Genomic DNA, 22,503 nt, shown 5'->3' on the forward strand with positions numbered 1-22,503 from the left:
GCAAGACTGTCTCAAAACAAAAATTGATTGGTATTCAAATTCTGAGCCATAATACATTCTACCTGCCATTTCCTATCCTAGAGAGAAGGTAATTTTACTTTAAAGGTTAATCAGGGCCAGGTGTGGTGGCTCACGCCTGTAATCCCAGCACTCTGGGAGGCCGAGGCGGGTGGATCACCTGAGGTTAGGAGTTTTGAGACCAGCCTGGCCAAAATGGTGAAACCCCAGCTCTACTAAAAATACAAAAAAAAAATTAGCTGGGCATAGTGGTGGTGGTGGATGTCTGTAATTCCAGCTTCTCGGGAGGCTGAGGCAGGAGAATCTCTTGAACCCAGGAGGTGGAGGTTGCAGTGAGCAGAGATTGCGCCACTACACTCCAGACTAGGCAACAAGAGTGAAAATCCGTCTCAAAAAAAAAAAAAAAAGTTAATCAGCTTGAACGTCTCAAAAAAAAAAAAAAGTTAATCAGCTTGGACCAAGTCACACTTGTTGAACTAGTTTCCTCAACTATAAAACTAACAGCCCCGGCCAGGCATGGTGGCTCATGCCTATAATCCCAGCACTTTGGGAGGCCGAGGTGGGCGGATCACGAGGTCAGGAGATCGAGACCATCTTGGCTAACACGGTGAAACTCTGTCTCTACTGAAAATACAAAAATTAGCCGGGCGTGGTGGCGGGCGCCTGTAGTCCCAGCTACTCAGGAGGCTGAGGTACTCCAGCCTGGGTGAGAGCTGTCTCTTTAAAAACAAAACAAAACAAAACAAAAAACCAAAAAAAAAAAAAACCTATAACGGCCCCTGAGTCTGCTGTATGGACACTCAAATGGCAGTTACAGACATTTCACCAAAAGAATTTGAAGGCCTTACCCTCATTCTGACTCTAGGATAATTTTTAGATTGTATCCCACACAACAGTGACTTGTACCTATGTTCATCTTTATGTATTTACCACCTCATAGTAATTATTTCCATTCATTTTTATCATACGACACTAAACTATTTGATTCTTCCAGTGGGACATTTAAAGGATGTGAAAGGCCTTGGTCTTCTCAAACACATCTGTATTTGCTCATGGAATAAATCCAGATGCAACCTAAAGCCCAGCTAGTACCTGAGCTTGTTTCTGACATCAAAGGGAATTATCAAAATGTGAAACACCTTCTGCCTGACAATTCTGTTATCTTTTACTTCAATAGGCAATTAATACTTGTCAGCCTGGACAATTTATTTCCAGTATCATGCTAAAAATCTCCTTGTTGTGTGATTCTTTTATTTCTTGACATGCACACATACGTGGATAAAAAAGTATGTACACATAGGAAAATGGACTCCAAGCAAAAATGGAAAACATGTTTCCATAAGCTTAGATTTCCTAGTATATTACTCCTAAACCTAAGGTAGAAGTAATGCATTGTTCAGTTACATGCCCACTTTTCTAACCCAAGCTAAGGGCTGGAAAAAGAAACTCAGAACAGTCCCAAGTAAATATGGGAAACCATAGTAGTGATAAAACCTAAGATTTCTCAGAAATAGTCTTAAGTGGGAAGCCTCTAATCCTACCTGGACAGTGCTTTCCTGTGGGTTTCTCAGCATGAGTCCAAACCTCACAAAGCACCTTCAAAGTCTGGGCTACCCAGTATCACAAGTATAGCAGTAGGTCCAATAGCTGGATACAGGGGCCAAGGAAATAATGAAAAAAACAAATCAGGGACCAGATGCTGAGACTTCCCCTTGTGTTCCACAGTTGGAAGAACATGCAGCTGGACCCTAGGTAGTTTTCCGCTTCTTGGCAGATGGCCGCTCAAATACATCGCGTACCCCAGCTGCCTTTTGTTTGAAGAACTTTGTGTTCTGGGCACTCTCTTGGCCCCAAGCTGAGTCAAAGGAGGTGGTATCTTGATCCACAAGGTGAGTGTATTTGGTGCGACCTGAGCGTCCAAAGTTCTTGACCTGAGGGAAGGACGGATCATAAGTTACACCACCAAACAAACCATGCCTCAGCTATCAATACATTACTTTTCTCTGTCATGTTATTAAAGTTCCCCATACCTGCATGACCTTAGGAAGAATGGTTTTATTGAAATGATCCTCCAGGGTAGGAGCGCTGAAATCTCTCTTGTATACTTCTTCATCCTCATCCTGTATAAAAAAAATCTTATCAATCTTGTGGTTTTATTTCCTATATATTCAAACCACAAATTTATTAAACTCTACAATGAGGGATACAAAGAAAGCAGAGGGTATTGAGCCTTTCTTCAAGAGCTTACATCTAACTGAAGAGACGATATTGTTTTTTTTTTTTTTTTTTTTTTCCTAAGACAGATTCTCGGCCTGTTGCCCAGGCTGGAGTGCACTGGTGCAGTCTTGGCTTACTGCAACCTCCGCCTCCCGGGTTCAAGCAATTCTCCTGCCTTGGCCTCCTGAGTAGCTGAGACTACAGGTCCATGCCACCACACCCAGCTAATTTTTTGTATTTTTAGTAGAGACGGGGTTTCACCGTGTTAGCCCAGATGGTCTCGATATCCTGACCTTGTGATCTGCCCGACTTGGCCTCTCAAAGTGCTGGGATTACAGGCATGAGCCACCACGCCCAGCCAAGATGATATTCTTTTTCCTTTGTTGTATTGTCTTTCTCTCTTTTTTTTTTTTCCCTGAGGCAGGGTCTCATTCTGATGTCCAGGCTAGAGTGCAGTGGTGTCATCACTGCATACTGCAGCCTTGACCTCCCAGCATCAAGCGATGCTCTCACCTTAGCCTCCTGAGTAGCTGGGACTACAGGCACATGCAACTATGCCTCATTTTCTCCTTGAGTGTAGATGTGTCTTGAGGGTTGGCTTATTCTCTCTGCACTCAGTGTGTTAGTTTACTCATGTGACTTCAACTCTGCATAGGCCTCTCAAATCTCCAATCCTGGATTTTCTACTGGCTTTCATATATCATAAGTTGGATATTTTATTGGGACTTGAAACTCATGTCTAAAGTGAAAACCATTTATTAATACCTAACCTTTCCACATCAACCTCCTCTCTTTTACTTTTCTGTTAGTAGGACCAGCATACTCTTTGATTACCTAGATTCAAAACTGAATAAGTGTGCATTCGATCAGTTGCCACATCTTACAAACTCTTATCACCTGGGTTATTAGTTTTCCCTACTATCAGTCTTACATACTGTCATTGCACTGATGTTTCTAAACTGTAACTCATAATCTTTGCCTGGCCCAAAAAACTTCAGTGGTTCTCTATTAAATGAACGCAACTCCTAGGCTGGGCGCAGTGGCTCATGCCTGTAATCCCAGCGCTTTGGGAGGCCAAGGCAGGTGGATCACGAGGTCACGAGTTCAAGACCAGCCTGACCAACATGGTGAAACTCTGTCTCTACTAAAAATACAAAATACTAGACCTGGTGGCGCACACCTGTAATCCCAGCTACACAGGAGGCTGGGGCAGGAGAATCGCTTGAACCCAGGAGGTGGAGGTTGCAGTGAGCTGACATCGCACCACTGCACTCCAGCCTGGGCGACAGAGTGAGATTTCATCTCAAAAATAAATAAATAAATGAATACAACTCCTCTGTGTAGTAATCAAGGCCAAATATTATACAGCCTTAATCCACCTTTTCAGTTCTCTTTGCCACTTCCCTTCACAGCTGATGCTTTCTGCCTCCACTCCTGCTGGTCTCCACCTGGAATGTCTTCCCAGCACTGAATGTCAAAAAGTCTATACATCTTGGCCGGGCACAGTAGCTTACGCCTGTAATCCCAGCACTTTGGGACACTGAGGTGGGCAGATCACCTAAGGTCAGGAGTTCAAGACCAGCCTGGCCAACATGGAGAAACCCCGTCTCTACTAAAAATACAAAAACTAGCGGGGTGTGGTGGTACACGCCTGTATTACCAGCTACTTGGGGCACTGAGGCAGGAGAACTGCTTGAACCCAGGAGGTGGAGGTTGCAGTGAGCTGAAATCACGCCACTGCACTCAAGCCTAGGTGACAAAAAACCAAAAAACAAAAAAAACTATACATTTTAAATGCTTAAATGTTACAACCTTTATGTCAACCCTTTCAATCTTCTTTTTTTTTTTTTTTTTTTTTTGAGACGGAGTCTCGCTCTGTCGCCCAGGCTGGAGTGCAGTGGCGCAATCTCGGCTCACTGCAAGCTCCGCCTCCCGGGTTCACGCCATTCTCCTGCCTCAGCCTCCCGAGTAGCTGGGACTACAGGCGCCCGCCCCTGCGCCCGGCTAATTTTTTCTATTTTTAGTAGAGACGGGGTTTCACCATGGTCTCGATCTCCTGACCTTGTGATCCGCCCACGTCGGCCTCCCAAAGTGCTGGGATTACAGGCGTGAGCCACCACGCCCGGCCCCCTTTCAATCTTCTACCAAATATAATATCTCTCTCGTCAGAACTCCTATAGTACTTTACTCTTACTTTTGTTACAGTGATTATGTATTCTCGCTAACAGTGCTAAACAGTTAACCTTTGCATAGTATATGCACTAAAGGTTACCTACTCAATGAAATAAACAACATTAGTAAGGCTGGATCCAGTTGCTCTTGCCTGTAATCCCAGCACTTTGGGAGGCCAAGGTGGGAGGATAGTTTGAGCTCAGGAGTTTGAAACCAGCCTGGGCTACATAGCAAAACCCCATCTGTACAAAATAAAAAAAAATAATTAGGTGTGGTGGCACACACCTGTAGTCCCAACTACTCAGGAGGCTGAGGCAGGAGGATTGCTTGAGCCCAGGAGAATGAGGCAGTAGTGAGCCATGACTGCACCACTGTACTCTAGCCTGAGTGATAGTAATATTACAATGCTGTGATACAGATTTATAAACCCATATGCTGAAGGAATTAAAAATACCACTATCTTGTTTAAGAAAGACTTTTAAAAAAAATTTCTTTTGAGACAAAGTCTTGGTCAGCCACCCAGGCTGCAGTGCAGTGGCACGATCACAGATGACTGCAGCCTCAACCTCCCGGGCTGAAGCAATCCTTCCACCTCAGCCCCTCGATAGGTGGCACTATAGGCATGCACCACCACGCCTGGCTAATTTTTGTATTTTTTGTAGAGATGGGGTTTTGCCACATTGCCCAGGCTGAACTCCTGGGCTCAAGTGATCTGCCGGCCTTGGCCTCTCAAAATGTTAAGATTACAGGCATTAGCTAATGTACCCGGCCCACCAAAGGACTTTCACATACACTTTTCTCATGTATCTTAACTAGCAATGAACTGCTTCTCTAAGAAGCTTAATTATTAAAGCCGTGAATTGCTTAAGCAAAGAAACTTTATGACCGAAGCAGTACAAGAATTCATAATCTCCACTGAATAGAAAGCCACATCTGCTGGAAAACTACGTAAGCAGACAGTTCCTGCTAATCAGATAGACCTGAAACTGATTTTGGAGGGTGGTAGGGAAGCTACCACTGAAGTTTTAACAGCATCTCCAGTGAAAGGCAGGAATTCAGTTGCAGTGGGGATATTTAGAATTTGCCACACAGCACTTGAAAAAGCTAGCCTAGTTTTTGGTACAAACTGCTTTAACACTAGGAAATTATAATAAACCATACAGGATTAACAGATTGCTATTTTGATCTTAAGTCTTTATATGAAAAACAAAGATGATGGCCCTCCACCTAATGGTTACAGAATAAACCATTCTTTTGTTTAGTTACTCTTGGGTACTGTCAGTTCAGAATGAAGTGAACTTTCTACCACACAAAAGTGAATTAATGTAAAGCTATTTGCAGAGTTTGGTTTTCACAAAGTGGAGGACCTAATTCGTCCCCTATCTATACAGATCACTTCTCTATTTCATTTCATCAATTTATCTAAGGCTGAGGACAATGGCTCATGCCTGTATTCCTAATACTTTGGGAGGCTGAGGTGGAAGGATTGCTTGAGGTCAGAAGGCTAAGACTAGCCTGGGCAACATAGTGAGACCTGGTCTCTACGAAAAATTTTAAAAAATAGCAAAAAAAAAAAAAGTGCCAGGCATGGTTGTGCATGTTTATAGTCCCAGCTACTCTGGAGGCTGAAGCAGGTGTATCCCTTGAGCCCAGGAGGTCAAGGTTGCAGTGAATTATAATCGCACTACCGTACCCCAGCCTGGGTGACAGCAAGACTCCGTCTCTCAAAACAAACAAACAAAAAAAGGCTATTGCATCATTTCCTCTTTTTGAGAGTTGGAGCCAAAAGAGAGAACAGTTGATGCTACTTCTATAATCCAATTGCTGATGCTTTTCTCTGAGTTTATATTGTTCAGAAGGAAAAAACAAATGAGAAAGCTGACCATTGGCAAGTGGAAATAACATTCCAGAACATTCTTGAAGAGAAAAAAGAATTCAAAGTTTCTGAGTTATTCCTACTGCCCAATTTTCTGACTCTCTTTTCACTTCTTACCATGAAGAAGGCACCCCGGTGATAATACTTCTGTAAGAACTTATATTTGCCCTTAACGGCTTTGTTGGTAATGACTTTGCCATTTGCCCGAAGTTCAGCTCTCCTCTCTTCCTCAGTCAGGTTTCGCATGCGTTCAATTTCTGCTTTCTCCTTCTCAAGCCTGTCCAGGGAGCAAAACAATTTATTGGTACTGTTACAGCTTTAGAAAGACCAAATTATCAAAAATAACAGTCCCATGTTATTTCAAGTATTAGTCACCTTCTTTAATTCTAGTCATTGCCTATTAGGAATCAAGATCAAGAGCTCAATAAACAAAAGGGTGAGTTAGTCTTCATTATGTTTGCCAGACTAGGTATTGCCAACTTCCAGAAGTTGATTCTAGCTCTTTTGACATTCAGACATACTATTATTGCTGGGTTTTGCAACATTACGAATTCTCTTTCCCTAAAAGGTCTTCTTAGCTTAAAAAAAAAAAAAAAAATCAGTGAATTTAAAATAACTGTCCAAGGCTTTGCTGGTATTCCTTTATGTAAGTGTATCATAATCATATAGGTGCTTGCATGTCACAAACCAAAGATTACCATCATTAATTAGATTGCAGTAACTTTTTTTTTTTTTTTTTTTTTGGTGACGGAGTCTTGCTCTGTTGCCCAGGCTGGAGTGCAGTGGCGCCATCTTGGCTCACTGCAAGCTCCGCCTCCCGGGTTCACGCCATTCTCCTGCCTCAGCCTCCCAAGTAGCTGGGACTACAGGCGCCTGCTACCACACCCGGCTAATCTTTTTGTATTTTTAGTAGAGACAGGGTTTCACTGTGTTCACTAGGATGGTCTTGATCTCCTGACCTCATGATCCGCCCACCTGTGCCTCCCAAAGTGCTGGGATTACAGGCGTGAGCCACTGCGCCCGGCCAGATTGCAGTAACTTTTTAGCCAGTGTTGGGGAGAGAGGGGGTGATATCCCTTTTCTCCAAAAAAATGCATATACACACATAATTTTGTGTACAATTTTATTTTATTTTTTATTTTTTTGAGATGGAATCTCATTCTGTTGCCCAGGCTGGAATGCAGTGGCACAATCTCGGCTCACTGCAACCTCTGCCTCCCAGGTTCAGGCGATTCTCCTGCTTCAGCCTCCTGAGTAGCTGGGATTTACAGGCGTGTACCACCATGCCTGGCTAATTTTTGTATTTTTAGTACAGACGGGGTTTCACCATATTGGACAGGCTGGTGTCAAACTCCTGACCTTGTGATCTGCCCACCTCGGCCTCCTAAATTGTTGGGATTATAGGCATGAGCCACCATGCCCAGCCTTGTGTACAATTTTAAAGGGCACTTGGACTCCTACTCCTTCAGGTCCAGGATAAAAACCTTAGAAACTACAGGCTGAGGGCCAGGCGTGGTGGCTCATGCCTGTATTCCCAGCACGTTGGGAGGCCGAGGTGGGTGGATCACCTGAGGTCAGGAGTTCAAGGCCAGCCTGGCCAACATGGTGAAACCACGCCTCTATTAAAAATACAAAAATTAGCTGTGTGGTGGCATATGCCTGTAGTCCCAGCTACTTGGAAGGCTGAGGCAGAACTGCTTGACCCCCAGGGGGTGGAGGCCAAGATTGCGCCACTGCACTCCAGCTTGGGCGACAGAGTGAGACTCCGTCTCAAAAAAAAAAAAAAAAAAAAAAAGAAACTACAGGCTGAGGATGGAGTTATCTATTTATTGTGTGTAGCTCATATTGAGGCAAGTTTTCTTTTTTTCTTTTTTCCAGATAAGAGTGTCACTCTGTCACCCAGGCTGGAGTGCAGTGGCGCTATCTCAGCTCACTGCAACCTCTGCCTCCTGGGTTCAAGCGATTCTCTTGCCTCCACCTTCCAAGTAGCCGGGAATAACATGCAAACACCACCACACCCGGCTAATTTTTGTATTTTAGTAGAGAGAGGTTTTCACCATGTTGGCCAGGCTGGTCTCGAACTCCCAGCCTAAAGTGATTCGCCTGCCTCAGCCTCCCAAAGTGCTCGGATTACGGCGTGAGCCACCACGCCCAGCCTAGAGTTATCTATTGATGGTTTCCTTTGTAATCCGGGATTACCCTCTTATACCTAATAATTTATAGGAATGAGTGATGCAGCTCAGAAATGATTCTGCTTGGGCCGGGCGTGGTGGCTCACGCCGTAATCCAAGCACTTTGAGAGGCCGAGGCAGGTGGATAACCTGAGGTCATGAGTTCGAGACCAGCCTGACCAACATGGTGAAACCCTGTCTCTACTAAAAATACAAAAATTAGCCAGGTGTGGTGGCACATGCCTGTAATCCCAGCTACTTGGGAGGCTGAGGCAGGAGAATCGCTTGAACCCAGGAGGCGGAGGCCACAGTGAGCTGAGATTGTGACACTTCACTCTAGCCTGAGTGAAAAGCAAAACTCCATCTCAAAAAAAAAAAAAAAAAAGATTCTGCTCTAACATAGTGTAGGTTACTTAAGTGCCACAAATGCTTCCCCTCACAGTATGCATGCCCCTTTTCAAAAAGTATGACTTTGCTGCTTCTCCTATCCAGAGGTGGAGTCTGTTTCTCCACCTGCTTAAAGCTAGGTCGGCCTTGTGACTTGCTTTGACCAATATGTGGCAGGATTGATGTATGAGTTCTGGAACCTAAGTGTCAGAAGACCTTGCCCTCTTAGAATGGTACCGAGACTACTATGTAAGGAAGGCAGTCTAACCCAATGAAGGATAAGTGAGGCATCCTAACTGATAGCCACCACCTACTACTAGACATGTGAGTGAAGCCCTTTTAAGTTTCTAGCCCAGTCAACTGTCTAGCTGGATACAACATAAGTGAGCCCACGTGAAATCAGTAGAGGAACTGTTCAGCCAACCTCCAAAATTGTGAAAAGTAATTGTTTTTTCAAGTCACTCAATTGTGGGTTGGGTTGTACACAGTAAGAGATAACTGCTAACAGTTACTAATTTTTGTGTCTACTAGGAAACTAAAGGGAGCACTGGCTGGCACTCTATTATGGACACACATCGACAAAGTGTGTTTCTCTTCCCTGATTTCACTGTAACAAGTGAAACTCACATTCCAATTATAGGAAACTCACCCAGCAGCAAGAACTCTGAAGATGGCCAGAATGGAACTCACAGTAGGTAATGAGTCTCAGAGCTATCCTACTAGAAACCTGTTCCACTAGCAGCATTAACTCTAGGCTCATCTTTTTACTCACGCTTCTCGATCTTCTCTGTCCCTCTTGATTCTTTTTAGCTCCCGAACTTTCCATGCCTCATATTCCTCCTCGTCATTTTCATCATCAGTATTGAGTGCATCCAGTGCAGCCAAGGATCGCTTGTTCTCTTCCAGCTCTTTCTTGGTTTCCTCTTCGACAATCTGGATAGGGAGAACAATTCGGCTTGGACTTCCTTACTCTCCTCAGACAAACCTGATTACACTATTTTCTTGTACTCAATCCTTGGAACCACTCCCCAGTACCTTTTTTTTTTTTTTTTTTTGAGACGGAGTCTCGCTGTGTCTCCCAGGCTGGAGTGCAGTGGCGTGATCTCGGCTCACTGCAAGCTCCGCCTCCCGGGTTCATGCCATTCTCCCGCCTCAGCCTCCCGAGTAGCTGAGACTACAGGCGCCCGCCACCACGCCCGACTAGTTTTTTTTTTTGTATTTTTAGTAGAGACGGGGTTTCACCGTGTTAGCCAGGATAGTCTCGATCTCCTGACCTCGTGATCCACCCGCCTCAGCCTCCCAAAGTGCTGGGATTACAGGCTTGAGCCACCGCGCCCGGCCAACTCCCCAGTACCTTGAGTGTGTACTTGCGCCTCTCCTCTGCCAGGCGTTTTGCTTCCTGCTCCAGCTCCTTCTGTTTCAATGCTTCAGCTTCACGTTCTTGAACTGTCACTCGGTCCTTCCTGCATCACAGAGGTCCTGTTAATTGCCTAAAGTCCTTAGAGTGGAGTGCTTTGTTCCCCTAGACCTAGTCCCATCCAAATGAGACGAAACCAAACTCTTTGGCTCTATTATTTTCAAAGAGCAAAAAACGTTGAGTCATCCCAGGTCTTTTTTTTTTTTTTTTTGAGATGGAGTCTCACTCTGTCTCCTGTGCAGTGGTGTGATCTCAGCTCACTGCAACCTCTGCCTCCTGGGTTCAAGCAATTCTTTGCCTCAGCCTCCCGAGTAGCTGGGATTACAGGCGCCTGCCACCACACCTGGTTAATTTCTTTGTATTTTTAGTAGAGATGGGGTTTCACCATCTTGGCCAGGCTGGTCTTGAACTCCTGACCTCGTGATCCACCTGCCTCAGCCTCCCAAAGTGCTGGAATTACAGGCATGAGCCACTGTGCCCAGCCATCATCCCAGGTCTTTGGAGCACTAAAATCATGTTCATCTTTGAGAACTGCCTGGACAGCAAAGAACCTGCTGGCCTGTAAGTAGGAGGATTTCTAGCCATCAAGAAAGGAATAGGAATCTGCTTGCTGAGTTTAATTTTGTGTTTAAAAATATATGGCCTTGGCTGGGCGCGGGGGCTCATGCCTGTAATCCCAGCACTTTGGGAGGCTGAGGAGGGCGGATCACCTGAGGTCGGGAGTTCGAGACCAGCCTGACCAACATGGTGAAACCCCCTCTATACTAAAAATACAAAATTAGCCAGACGTTGTGGTGCATGCCTGTAATCCCAGCTACTAGGGAGGCTGAGGCAGGTGAATCGCTTGAAATCGGGAGTTGGAGGTTGTGGTGAGCAGACATGACGCCATTGCACTCCAGCCTGGGCAACAAGAGCAACACTCCGTCTCAGAAAGAAAGAAAGAAAAAAAAAAGGCCTTGGACAGATATATGCTCTATAACTGAAAAAAAGAGATGTGAAAACAAACTCAGGTTCTCTGCTAACACCAAGATACTCCTCAGCAGCTCGTCTGGCAAGGCTACAGCACTAGCAAAAGCACTTTCACTCAGTGCTTAGATTTCAGAATAGCACAACAGAAAACAGACTTTTGTTTCCACGCCTGGAAAGTGGTAATTAAGTGGATTCAGATCTGGCTCGTGAGATACTTACTTTCGAATGAAGACTGGCTTAAGGCGAGGCTCCATCTCATCTTCACTGTCTGTGTACTCTTCATACTCAGACTCTGATTCTGACTCCTCTCCAGAACGTCCCTCATCTTCCACTTCCATGACTTCCATCTCTTCATTTTTTCTCTCCTGTGCTCGCTGACGCATCATGCCACGCCGCCGTTCTATTTCCTGTGAAGTCATATATGTAAGCCGGTCAGTCAAATGGCCTATGGCTTTTTGTTTTAGTCTCATCAAACCCAACAAATTCAAATGTAAAAAAATACAACTTAGTACCATTCTATTTTTAGTTCTATCCCAACAAACAAGGAACATGATCAGAGTCCTGCCAAAAGCAGTGATCTCATGTTTTTAAGGCTTCAACAAATGAGCACAGGCGTCAACTTTTTCTTATATCCAGAAAAAAACTTCCCATGTTCCTTTATCATACCTCATCATCAATCTCCTCTTCCTCTTCTTCACTGCTATCTTCTCGTTCCATGCGCCAAGCATCTCCTTCTACTTCTGAGTCACTCTCTCCTACCACTTCAGGTTCCACTATTTTCCGATGTCGAGCCAATCTGATAAACAGTATCTCCAAATGTAACACCAATGTCATAAAAATGAACTAGCATCAACCGCATTTCCACAGCCACACAGTACATTATGTTTGCCTTCATTAATACTGAAGTCTTTTTTTTTGAGGCAGGGTCTTGCTCTGTCACCCAGGCTGCAGTGCAGTGGTGCGATCTTGGCTCACTGCAACCTCTGCCTCCCAGGCTCAAGTGATCCTCCCACCTCAGCCTCCTGAGTAGCTGGGACTATAGGCATGCCAGCACACATGACTAATTTTTGTATTTTTTGTAGAGACGGGGTTTTACCATGTTGCCCAGGCTGGTCTTCAACTCCTGGACTTAGGCAATCTGCCCGCCTTAGCCTCTCAAAGTGCTGGGATTACAGATGTGAGCCACCATGTCCATCCAATATTAAAGTATTGAGGTGGGGGAAACTGAGGTGCAGATTAAAGGAACTAGACTAGGATGTCAGAGCAAATAGCCAAGTTTGGCCTGAAATACTAAACGTATGTTGAGGCATCCTAAGGCACCACAGCAAGCCAGCAAACTCATAGGGATGCATTGGGATTTTTTTTTGAGACAGAATCTCACTCTGTTACCCAGGCTGGAGAGCAATGGCGTGATCTCGGCTCACCACAACCTCCCCCTCCCAGGTTCAAGCGATTCTCCCTGCCTCAGCCTCTTGAGTAGCTGGGATTACAGGCGTGCACCACCACACCCGGCTAATTTTTGTATTTTTACTAGAGAGGGGGTTTCGTCATGTTGGCCAGGCTAGTCTTGAACTCCTGACCTCAGGTGATCGCCTGCCTTGGCCTCCCAAAGTGCTGGGATTACAGGCGTGAGCCACCGAGCGTGGCCTGCATTGGGATATTTTCAATAGCTCAAGGTAATTCAGTTTCAACATTAAGTCATATTACATTCCTTTTGAGAATATCGTATCTTCGTGAAATTGGGTTTTGGTGGCTGCTGTGGTAAAAAGTACAGTGTGAATATCAATATAAAACAAGACATGAAAAAGTGACAGTGCTGATTCCAAGGTCTGCAAGGCTGTCAGTGTCCAATAGGCACACAAATTCCACTAGTAACTGTGGTTATGTGAGAATGAATAAAAGTGTTTTTTTCCCCATGGGCACTGTAATTTTATTTATTTTTTCTTTTTTCTTTTTTGAGACGGAGTCTCACTCTGTCACTCAGGCTGGAGTGCAGTGGCATGATCTCGGCTCACTGCAACCTCCGCCTGCCAAGTTCAAGCAATTCTCTGCCTCAGTCTCCCAAAGTAGCTGGGATTACAGGTGCCCACTGCCATGCCTGGCTAATTTTTTTGTATTTTTAGTTGAGATGGGGTTTCACCAAGTTGGCCAGGCTGGTCTTGAACTCCTGACCTCGTGATCCACCTGCCTCGGCCTCCCAAAGTGCTACGATTACAGGTGTGAGCCACTGCGCCCGGCCATGGGCACTGTAATTTTCAAGTGGCAAAGTTATTAGGACATAAATACTTATTAAGTTACTTGGCTCTAACTACTTACTAACTAAAATAAACAGAACTGTTTTGGCCCAGGAGCTCTGTGAAAAAACCCCTGGGACAATTATGAACGGTGAAAGTTCAGGACCCCTGGTCTGCTCTATTAAGGTAATGTCTCAATCAGTATATAACATACAAAATCCCTCACTGGGAGACTTTCTACAATGAGACCTTTATGAGGTCTTTTCTCCTGCTTCAGTGTCATTTCCCCTTATTAGCATTTAGAATAAGCAGATGTATAAAATCAATTTACCAAAGTTTATAAAACATCTTTGTGCTAAAAAGACTCCCCTCAACAGCCAACGAATGGTCTGTGTTTTCTATTCCCGTAAGGAGTTGAGTAGGTCCTTTAGGCCAGAAGTAACCTGCTGTTTTCTGAAGCTGCCACTTTGTAACTTTGGTCATGTAACTTTCTTAGCCCCTTTGTGCTCTTAGTTTCCTCTTTTGTGAAATGGGGATAATAGCACCTATTTCATAAAGCTATTGTATGGATTACAACAATTAGCAAATGTCAGCTACTTGGCAGTACTATTCAAGTATTAGCTATTATTATTAAGCTGTAGAGGTTCATGTTCAAGTAAAACACAATCACAGACATTACCTCTCTTCCACATCTTCACTAATACGGTTCTGTAAACGCCGTAGCCGGGGGTCACTAGATGAATCCTCCTCCTGTTCCTCAGGCTCTGCTTCTTGTTCTTTGGCTTTCTTAATGAACTGAAATTCTTCATCTTCCTCATCTGAGGACTCCATAGGGGCATAGTCTGGCCTCTTTCCGGACACATAACGCTTTACCTTCACTTTTTCCATTGAAATCTCACCTGGGTGAGAAAAATAACTATGTTTCAGTAGCCTGTTTCTCAATGTGCTTCATCCCATTATGGCCTTTGCAAATAGAGCCCTTTATTCATAGTAGACAAGAGTCTAAGCAGGAGAAGAAAGAGCCACTACCCAACCATCTATTCATCTAATAGTGTTTTCCTACAAAGGCCAAGTCACGAGACTGCCTCCTTGTGAAAGCCAACACTGATGATAATGAGGCTTACCTTGAGTACAATGAAGTGGAGGAAGGCAGGCAGTGAAACAGTAGAAAAAAGTCCCCCGCAAAAAGGCAGACTGCATCCATCACAAATTCATGGCATCCCACCTCAACTATACCCTTAAACAAATTATTTGTAACAGTGCCCACCACATAGTAAGGATGATTTCTGCAGGAACATAAAACTAAAATGCTGCTCAGGCATTCTTGTAGTTCCCTCTGGGATTTCCACGGCAGCCTTTATAACATATTACCACATGACTCAATATTCTAATCTTACTTATTTCTACCTTCTTTTCCTTTACCTTATGTGTTATCAAACCTGCAAGAGTAGGTAATCTGTTATAAATACAATTCTTTTTTTTTTTTTTTTTTTGAGACGGAGTCTCACTCTGTCGCCTAGGCTGGAGTGCAGTGGTATGATCTCGGCTCACTGCAACCTCCGCCTCCTGGGTTCAAGTAATTCTCCTGCCTCAGCCTCCTGAGTAGCTCGGACTAAAGGCATGCGCTACACCATGCCCAGCTAATTATTTGTATTTTTAGTAGAGATGGAGTTTCATCGTGTTAGCCAGGATGGTTTCCATCTCCTGACCTCAAGATCCGCCCACCTCGGCCTCCCAAAGTGCTGGGATTACAGGCGTGAGTCATAGCACCCAGCCTACAAATATAAACAATTCTAGTGAACAAAGAGAGACAGTGAAAACTAACCAACTTATTTTATGAGTATAACCTTGATAACCAAATTGGACAGTTCAAAGGAAAACTTTAGGTGGATTTCACTTACAAACACAAATACAAAAATATTAAATAACATAAGAGCAAATTTATCCCAGCGATATAAAAACTACCAAAAAAAAAAAAACCCGAAACAAAAAACCCCTAAGCCAACACAACTTATTAGAATTTAGCTCAAGACTACAAGAATAGTTTAACCTTAGAAAATTAATGAGGGGGCCAGGTGCGGTGGCTCATGCCTGTAATCCCAGCATTTTGGAAGGTTGAGGCAGGAGGACTGCTTAAACCCAGGAGTTCGAGACCAGCCTGGGCAACAAAGTTAGACCTTGTCTTTACTAAAAATAAAAAAATTAGCTGGGCATGGTGGTGTATGCCTGTGGTCCCAAGCTACATGGGAGGCTGAGGTGGGAGAATCACTAGAGTCCAGGAGGTTAAGGCTGTGGCGAGCCGTGACCACAGCAAGGCACTCACTTCAGCCTGAGTGATACAGTGAGAACCTGTGTCAAACACAAAAATATATATAGCTGGGCACAGTGGCTCATGCTTGTAATCCCAGCACTTTGGAAAGCCAAGATGGGCAGATCAGTTGAGGCTACGAGTTCGAGACCAGCCAGGCCAACATGGCGAAACCCCGTCTCTACTAAAAATACAAAAATTAGGCTGGGCGCGGTGGCTCAAGCCTGTAATCCCAGCACTTTGGGAGGCCAAGATGGGCAGATCACGAGGTCAGGAGATTGAGACCATCCTGGCTAACACGGTGAAACTCCGTCTCTACTAAAAAATACAAAAAACTAGCCAGGCGACGTGGCGGGTGCCTGTAGTCCCAGCTACTCGGGAGGCTGAGGCAGGAGAATGGCGTAAACCCAGGAGGCGGAGCTTGCAGTGAGCTGAGATTGCGCCACTGCACTCCAGCCTGGGCGGCAGAGTGAGACTCTGTCTCAAAAAAAAAAAAAAAAAAAAAAAAAAATTAGCCAGGATGGTGGCACACACTTGTTAATCCCAGCTACTCAGGTGGCTGAGGCAGGAGAATCACTTGAACCTGGGAGGTGGAGGCTGCAGTGAGCTGAGATCATGCTGCTGCACTCCAGCCTGGGCAACACAATAAGACTCTGTCTTTAAAAACAAACAAAAAAAAACTCAAAAATATATATGTAGATATAGACAATGGGAGGGAAGCGATATACTATTTTTACTTTTGTAAATTTCATTTTTATTTGTTATTTTTTAAAAGGTAGAGAAAGGGTCTTGCTATGTTGCCCAGGCTGGCCTTGAACTCCTGGCCTCAAGTGATCCTCCAGCCTCAGTCTCCCAAAGTGCTGGGATTGATAATGTGAGCCATCTCTCCCAGCCTACTATTTTTTAAAGTCACATTTAGTTTTTTTTTTTTTTTTTTTTTTTTTTTGAGACGGAGTCTCGCTGTGTCTCCCAGGCTGGAGTGCAGTGGCGTGATCTCGGCTCACTGCAAGCTCCGCCTCCCGGGTTCACGCCATTCTCCAGCCTCAGCCTCCCAAGTAGCTGAGACTACAGGCGCCCGCCACCACACCCGGCTAGTTTTTTGTATTTTTAGTAGAGACGGGGTTTCACCATGTTAGCCAGGATAGTCTCGATCTCCTGACCTCGTGATCCACCCGCCTCGGCCTCCCAAAGTGCTGGGATTACAGGCTTGAGCCACCGCGCCCGGCCTAAAGTCACATTTAAAAAAAAATACATACAGCAGACTTTATAGTTAATGATAAAACAATAGAACCATTCTATTTATGTATTTATGTATTTATTTATTTATTGAGATGAAGTCTCGCTCTGTTGCCCAGGCTGCAGTGCAGTGGCACGATCTTGGCTCAAAACTGCAACCTCCGTCCCCCGGGTTCAAGCAATTCTCCCTGCCTCAGGCTCCTGAGTAGCTGGAATTACAGGCGCCCACCATATGCCTGGCTAATTTGTGTATTTTTTAGTAAAGACAGGGTTTCACCATGTAGGCCAGGCTGGTCTTGAACTCCTGACCTGAGGTGATCTGCCAGCCTCAGCCTCCTAAAGTGCTGGGATTACAGGTGTGAGCCACCACGACTGGCCAGAAGCATTCTCTATAAAAATCAGTGGGCATCCAGCTGGGCGTGGTGGCTTACGCCTGTAATCCCAGCGCTTTGGGAGGCCGAGGCGGGCGGATCACAAGGTCAGGAAATCGAGACCATCCTGGCTAACACAGTGAAACCCCGTCTCCACTAAAAATACAAAACAATTAGCCCGGCGTGGTGGTAGGTGCCTGTAGTCCCAGCTACTTGGGAGGCTGAGGCAGGAGAATGACGCGAACCCGGGACCTGGAGCTTGCAGTGAGCTGAGACAGCACCACTGCACTTCAGCCTGGGCGACAGAGCAAGACTCCGTCTCCAAAAAAACAAAAACAGGCCGGGCGCGGTGGCTCAAGCCTGTAATCCCAGCACTTTGGGAGGCCGAGGCGGGTGGATTACGAGGTCAGGAGATCGAGACTATCCTGGCTAACATGGTGAAACCCCGTCTCTACTAAAAATACAGAAAACTAGCCGGGCGTGGTGGCGGGCACCTGTAGTCTCAGCTACTTGGGAGGCTGAGGCGGGAGAATGGCGTGAACCCGGGAGGCGGAGCTTGCAGTGAGCCGAGATCACGCCACTGCACTCCAGCCTGGGAGACACAGCGAGACTCCGTCTCAAAAAAAAACAAAAACAAAAACAAAAACAAAAACAAAAAATTAGCCAGGCATGGTGGCACACACCTGTAGTCCCAGCTACTCGGGAGGCTGAGGCAGAAGAATGGCATGAACCTGGGAGGCGAAGCTTGCAGTGAGCCGAGATCACACCACGGCACTCCAGCCTGGGCGATAGGGCAAGACTCTGTCTCAAAAAAAAAAAAAAAAAAAAAAACCCAAAAAAACAAAAAACAAAAACAAAAACCCAGTGGGCATCCTAATGTTGTCCCTATCACACCTTCTAGTCAGCACTGTATTATGGTTCTAATTTGGGCAATAAGGAAAAGTTATAAGGATGTTAAAGGAAGAAACTGTCATAATTTGCAGATTATATGGTTGTCTTTGTAGAAAACACAAGATAACAAATAGATTAAGCTAAGAGTTCAGAAAAAATGCTAGATAAAAAACTTATTTCTAAAAATAAGCATACCTGTACATTAGCGACATATAATCAGAAAGTACAATTTTATTTATTTTTATTTATTTTCTTGAGACAGGGTCTCACTCTGTTGCCTAGGGTGGAGTGCAGTGGCGCAATCATGGCTCACTGCAGCCTCAACCTCCTAGGCTCAAACCGTTCTCCTGCCTCAGCCTCTGAGCTACTCTGAAGTAGCTGGGACTACAGGCGGGCAACAACATGAAGGTCTAATTTAAAAAAATTTTTTGTATAGACAAGGTCTCACTATGTTGCCCAGGCTGGTCTTGAACTCCTGGACTCAAGCGATCCTCTTGCCTAGGGTCTCCCAAAGTGCTGGGATTACAGGCATGAGCCACCATGCCTGACATATTTTCTGCTTTTTGAGAAAGGGTCTCACTCTGTTACCCAGGCTGGTGTGCAGTGGCATGATCACAGCTCACTGCAGTCTCAATGTCCTGGGCTAAAGTGATCCTCCCTCTTCAGCCTCCCAGTAGCTGGGACTACAGGCAGGTACTGCCCAGGTAATTTTATTTTTTTGTAGAGCATTGTATTTTTTGGGGTCTCGCTATGTTGCCTAGGCTGGAGAGAATACAGTGTTAAAATACCATTAACAGTCACAAGTAATCTATAAGATACTGAGGAATAAATCCAACAAACAATGTACAAGGATTTTAGGAGGAAAAATATATAATTTTATTGAAAGATAAAAAAGATCTAAATAAACGGAGAAATATTTCATGTTCAAGGATGAGAAGATGGCAACTGCACCTGAATTAACCTATAAATGTATAATCTATCATTTTAATGCAATTCCATTAAAAGTTGTCTCCAGGCTTATTCCAAAATCATATGGAAGAATAGGAGGCCCCAAAACACCAAGACAATGCTGAAGAAGAATAAAACTGATGGGGGCTGGGAAGGAGGGGTGGGGCGTAGTTTACCAGATATGTCACTGACCCAGGAAGTACACAGAGATCAATGGAACAGAGTAGAGAGAAGAAAAACAAACTTATATGAGAACTTGAGTATACTATAGGAATGGCATTAAAAGTCAGTAGAGAATGGCTGGGCTAATCCGTCAACTGAGAAGGGACAACTGGCCAACCATATAGTAAAATTAGACCTCTAACTTCCACTACAGACACAAAGATTCCAGATGGATTAAAGACCCAACTATGAAAAACATATCTTAAATATTTACACTCCTTACTGGACTGTAAGCTTCCTAACTTATAATCTGTCTTGTATAAGTGTGTATTGAATTCAATTTAATATATACAAACACTCAGAAGATAGAAAACCTTTACAATACGAGTATCTGTGATCTCAGTGCAGGGAAGGATTATTTTTTAAACGATATACCAAAAAACAAGCTAAAACTATAAAAGATCAAGTTGATAAATCTCACGCCTGTAACCCCAGCACTTTGTGAGGCCCAGGCGGGCGGATCACCTGAGGTCAGGAGTTTGAGACCACCCTGACCAACATGGAGAAGTCCCATCTGTACTAAAAATATAAAATCAGCTGGGTATGGTGGCCCATGCCTGTAATCCCAGCTACTCAGGAGGCTGAGGCAGGAGAATCGCTTGAACTCGGGAGGAGGAGGTTACAGTGAGCCGAGATGGTGCCATTGCACTCCAGCCTGGGCAACAAGAGTGAAAAAAAAAAAAAACAAAAAAGCCCAGCATCACTAGTAATCAGGGGAATGCAAATTAGAATAATGACATACCATTTCAACACCTGTCAGATTGGGCAAAAAATGTAAAAATTTGGTATAACCAAGTCTGTAGATGATGAATATATGGGAAATAAAGCTCTTAGGTTCTCTTTTTTTTTTTTTTTTTTTGAGACGGAGTCTCGCTGTGTCTCCCAGGCTGGAGTGCAGTGGCCTGATCTTGGCTCACTGCAAGCTCCGCCTCCCGGGTTCACGCCATTCTCCCGCCTCAGCCTCCCAAGTAGCTGAGACTACAGGCGCCCGCCACCACGCCCGGCTAGTTTTTTGTATTTTTAGTAGAGACGGGGTTTCACCATGTTAGCCAGGATAGTCTCGATCTCCTGACCTCGTGATCCACCCGCCTCGGCCTCCCAAAGTGCTGGGATTACAGGCTTGAGCCACCGCGCCCGGCCAAGCTCTTAGGTTCTCGAAGTTTGTTTTCCTTCTTTTCTTTTTTGAGATGGAGTCTTGCTGTGTTGGTCAGGCTGGAGTGCAGTGGCGTGATCTTAGCTCATTGCAACTTCTGCCTCCCAGGTTCAAGTGATTCTCCTGTCTCAGCCTTCCAAGCAGCTGGAATTACAGGCGTGTGCCATCACACCCGGCTAATTTTTGTATTTTTAGTAGAGACAGGGTTTCACCATGTTGGCCAGGCTAATCTTGAACTCCTGACCTCAGGTGATCCACCTGCCTCAGCCTCCCAAAGTGCTGGGATTACAGGCGTGAGCCACCAAGCTGGGCCTTAATTTTTAATTTTTTCTGTAGAGATGGGGGGGGCTTGCTATGTTGCTCAAGCTGGTCTTGAACTCCTGGCCTCAAGTGAGCCTCCTGCCTCAGCCTCCCAAAGTGCTGGGATTACAGGTGTGAGCCACTGTGCTCCACAAATTCTTATGTTCTTACAACTTACTTTGAGGAGCAATTGGCAGCAGGTACTAAATAATGCTAGTATTGGCTACAGAATGACAAATGCAGAACTGTTTTTTTTTTTCCTTTTTTGACACAGAGTCTCACACTGTGGCCCAGGCGGGAGGGCAATGGTGTGATCTCTGCTCACTGCGACCTCCACCTCCCGGGTTCAAGCAATTCTCCTGTCTCAGATTCCTAAGTAGTTGGGATTACAGGCACCCACCATCATACATGGCTAATTTTTTATATTTTTATTAGAGACGGGGTTTCACCATGTTGACCAGGCTGGTCTCGAACTCCTGACCTCAGGTGTTCTGCCCGCCTCAGCCTCCCAAAGTGCTGGGTTTACGGGCAGGAGACACCATGCCTGGCCGCAGCACTTTTTTAAACAACCGGACAACCACCTGCCCCTCAATAGGGAATAAACTGTGGATTACACTTTATTTTATACAATGGAATTCATAAGCTGTTAAGATGAATGAATTAGATGTATAGGGATTAAAAGATAATTCTTAAAAGCCATGTTGAGACTAGACACGGTGGCGTCTACTTGGGAGGCTGAGGCAGGAGGATAGCCTGAGCCCCAGGAGTTCGAGTCCAGCCTGGGCAGCATAAGTAGACTTCTACGGACAGCAAAAAAGGGACCGTATCCCGCACAAAGCCCTGCCAACAAGCAGTCTCTATCTATCTATCTAGTCTGATATTATGTATATATTCTGCTATATTCTGCTATATACTTAAGTTCCTAATTATTAGATTTATATATACTTAGTTCCTTAGTAATTATTAGACTAACAATACATATATTCTAGTATTTATATGTAATTAGTGATATTATATTCTAATCATTATATATATTAGAACAAAATCATATTCTAGAATACATGTATTAAACATATATATTCTGATATATACTTAATTTCCTAAGTAACGAATATTTTAATATATGTAATATACATTATATATATGTAACACAAGTCTAAGGAATTTGTGGAGGCTAAGAGAGGTGCTTGCTGAATATGAAAGCAGGCCACAGGAACAAGATTGGATGCAAGGGGATGGGGGTGGAAAGGTCCAAGAATCTGGGAGCCAGATCTTAAGAGCTGGAGGGGTTGGAGTGGTGTGTCCCAGAGGTCTGGAGGTTGCTGGGGCCGAAAGGGGTTAAAATTCGACTGGGAAGAGGGTGTCAGCACCGTACCTTTCTCATTGCGAACTGGGACGGCCCCAGCCGTAGACTGAATGGGCGGTTGCTTCATGAGAGCGCTTGGGACCGACATGTTGATGGCAGCGACGGTGATTCCCGAAACTTGACTAATTCCAAACAGTGAACACCAACAACGTCAACGAAGAGAAGAAATTCCTTCCACCTAAATCCACGAACACAGCGGCGCGACTGATAGAGAAACTACTTACGGCTGAGCTAGATAAACCGGAAA

General features: G+C 44.7%; 1 protein-coding gene across 1 annotated transcript; it reads right to left on the reverse strand.

The window, feature by feature from the left end:
- Positions 1–1,252: 1,252 nt before the first annotated feature.
- Positions 1,253–22,462, reverse strand: MFAP1 (microfibril associated protein 1). The gene is made up of 9 exons (XM_005559389.3): positions 22,266–22,462; positions 14,141–14,360; positions 11,894–12,023; positions 11,447–11,634; positions 10,196–10,304; positions 9,614–9,774; positions 6,401–6,560; positions 2,049–2,138; positions 1,253–1,949 (listed from the first exon to the last, which is right to left on the reverse strand). The coding sequence occupies exons 1-9, from the start codon at positions 22,342–22,344 to the stop codon at positions 1,767–1,769; spliced, it is 1,320 nt and encodes a 439-aa protein (XP_005559446.1). The 5' UTR covers positions 22,345–22,462; the 3' UTR covers positions 1,253–1,766.
- Positions 22,463–22,503: the final 41 nt, after the last annotated feature.

The sequence above is a fragment of the Macaca fascicularis genome, chromosome 7 (genome assembly GCF_037993035.2).
Source record: "Macaca fascicularis isolate 582-1 chromosome 7, T2T-MFA8v1.1".
Lineage (NCBI taxonomy): Eukaryota > Metazoa > Chordata > Mammalia > Primates > Cercopithecidae > Macaca > Macaca fascicularis.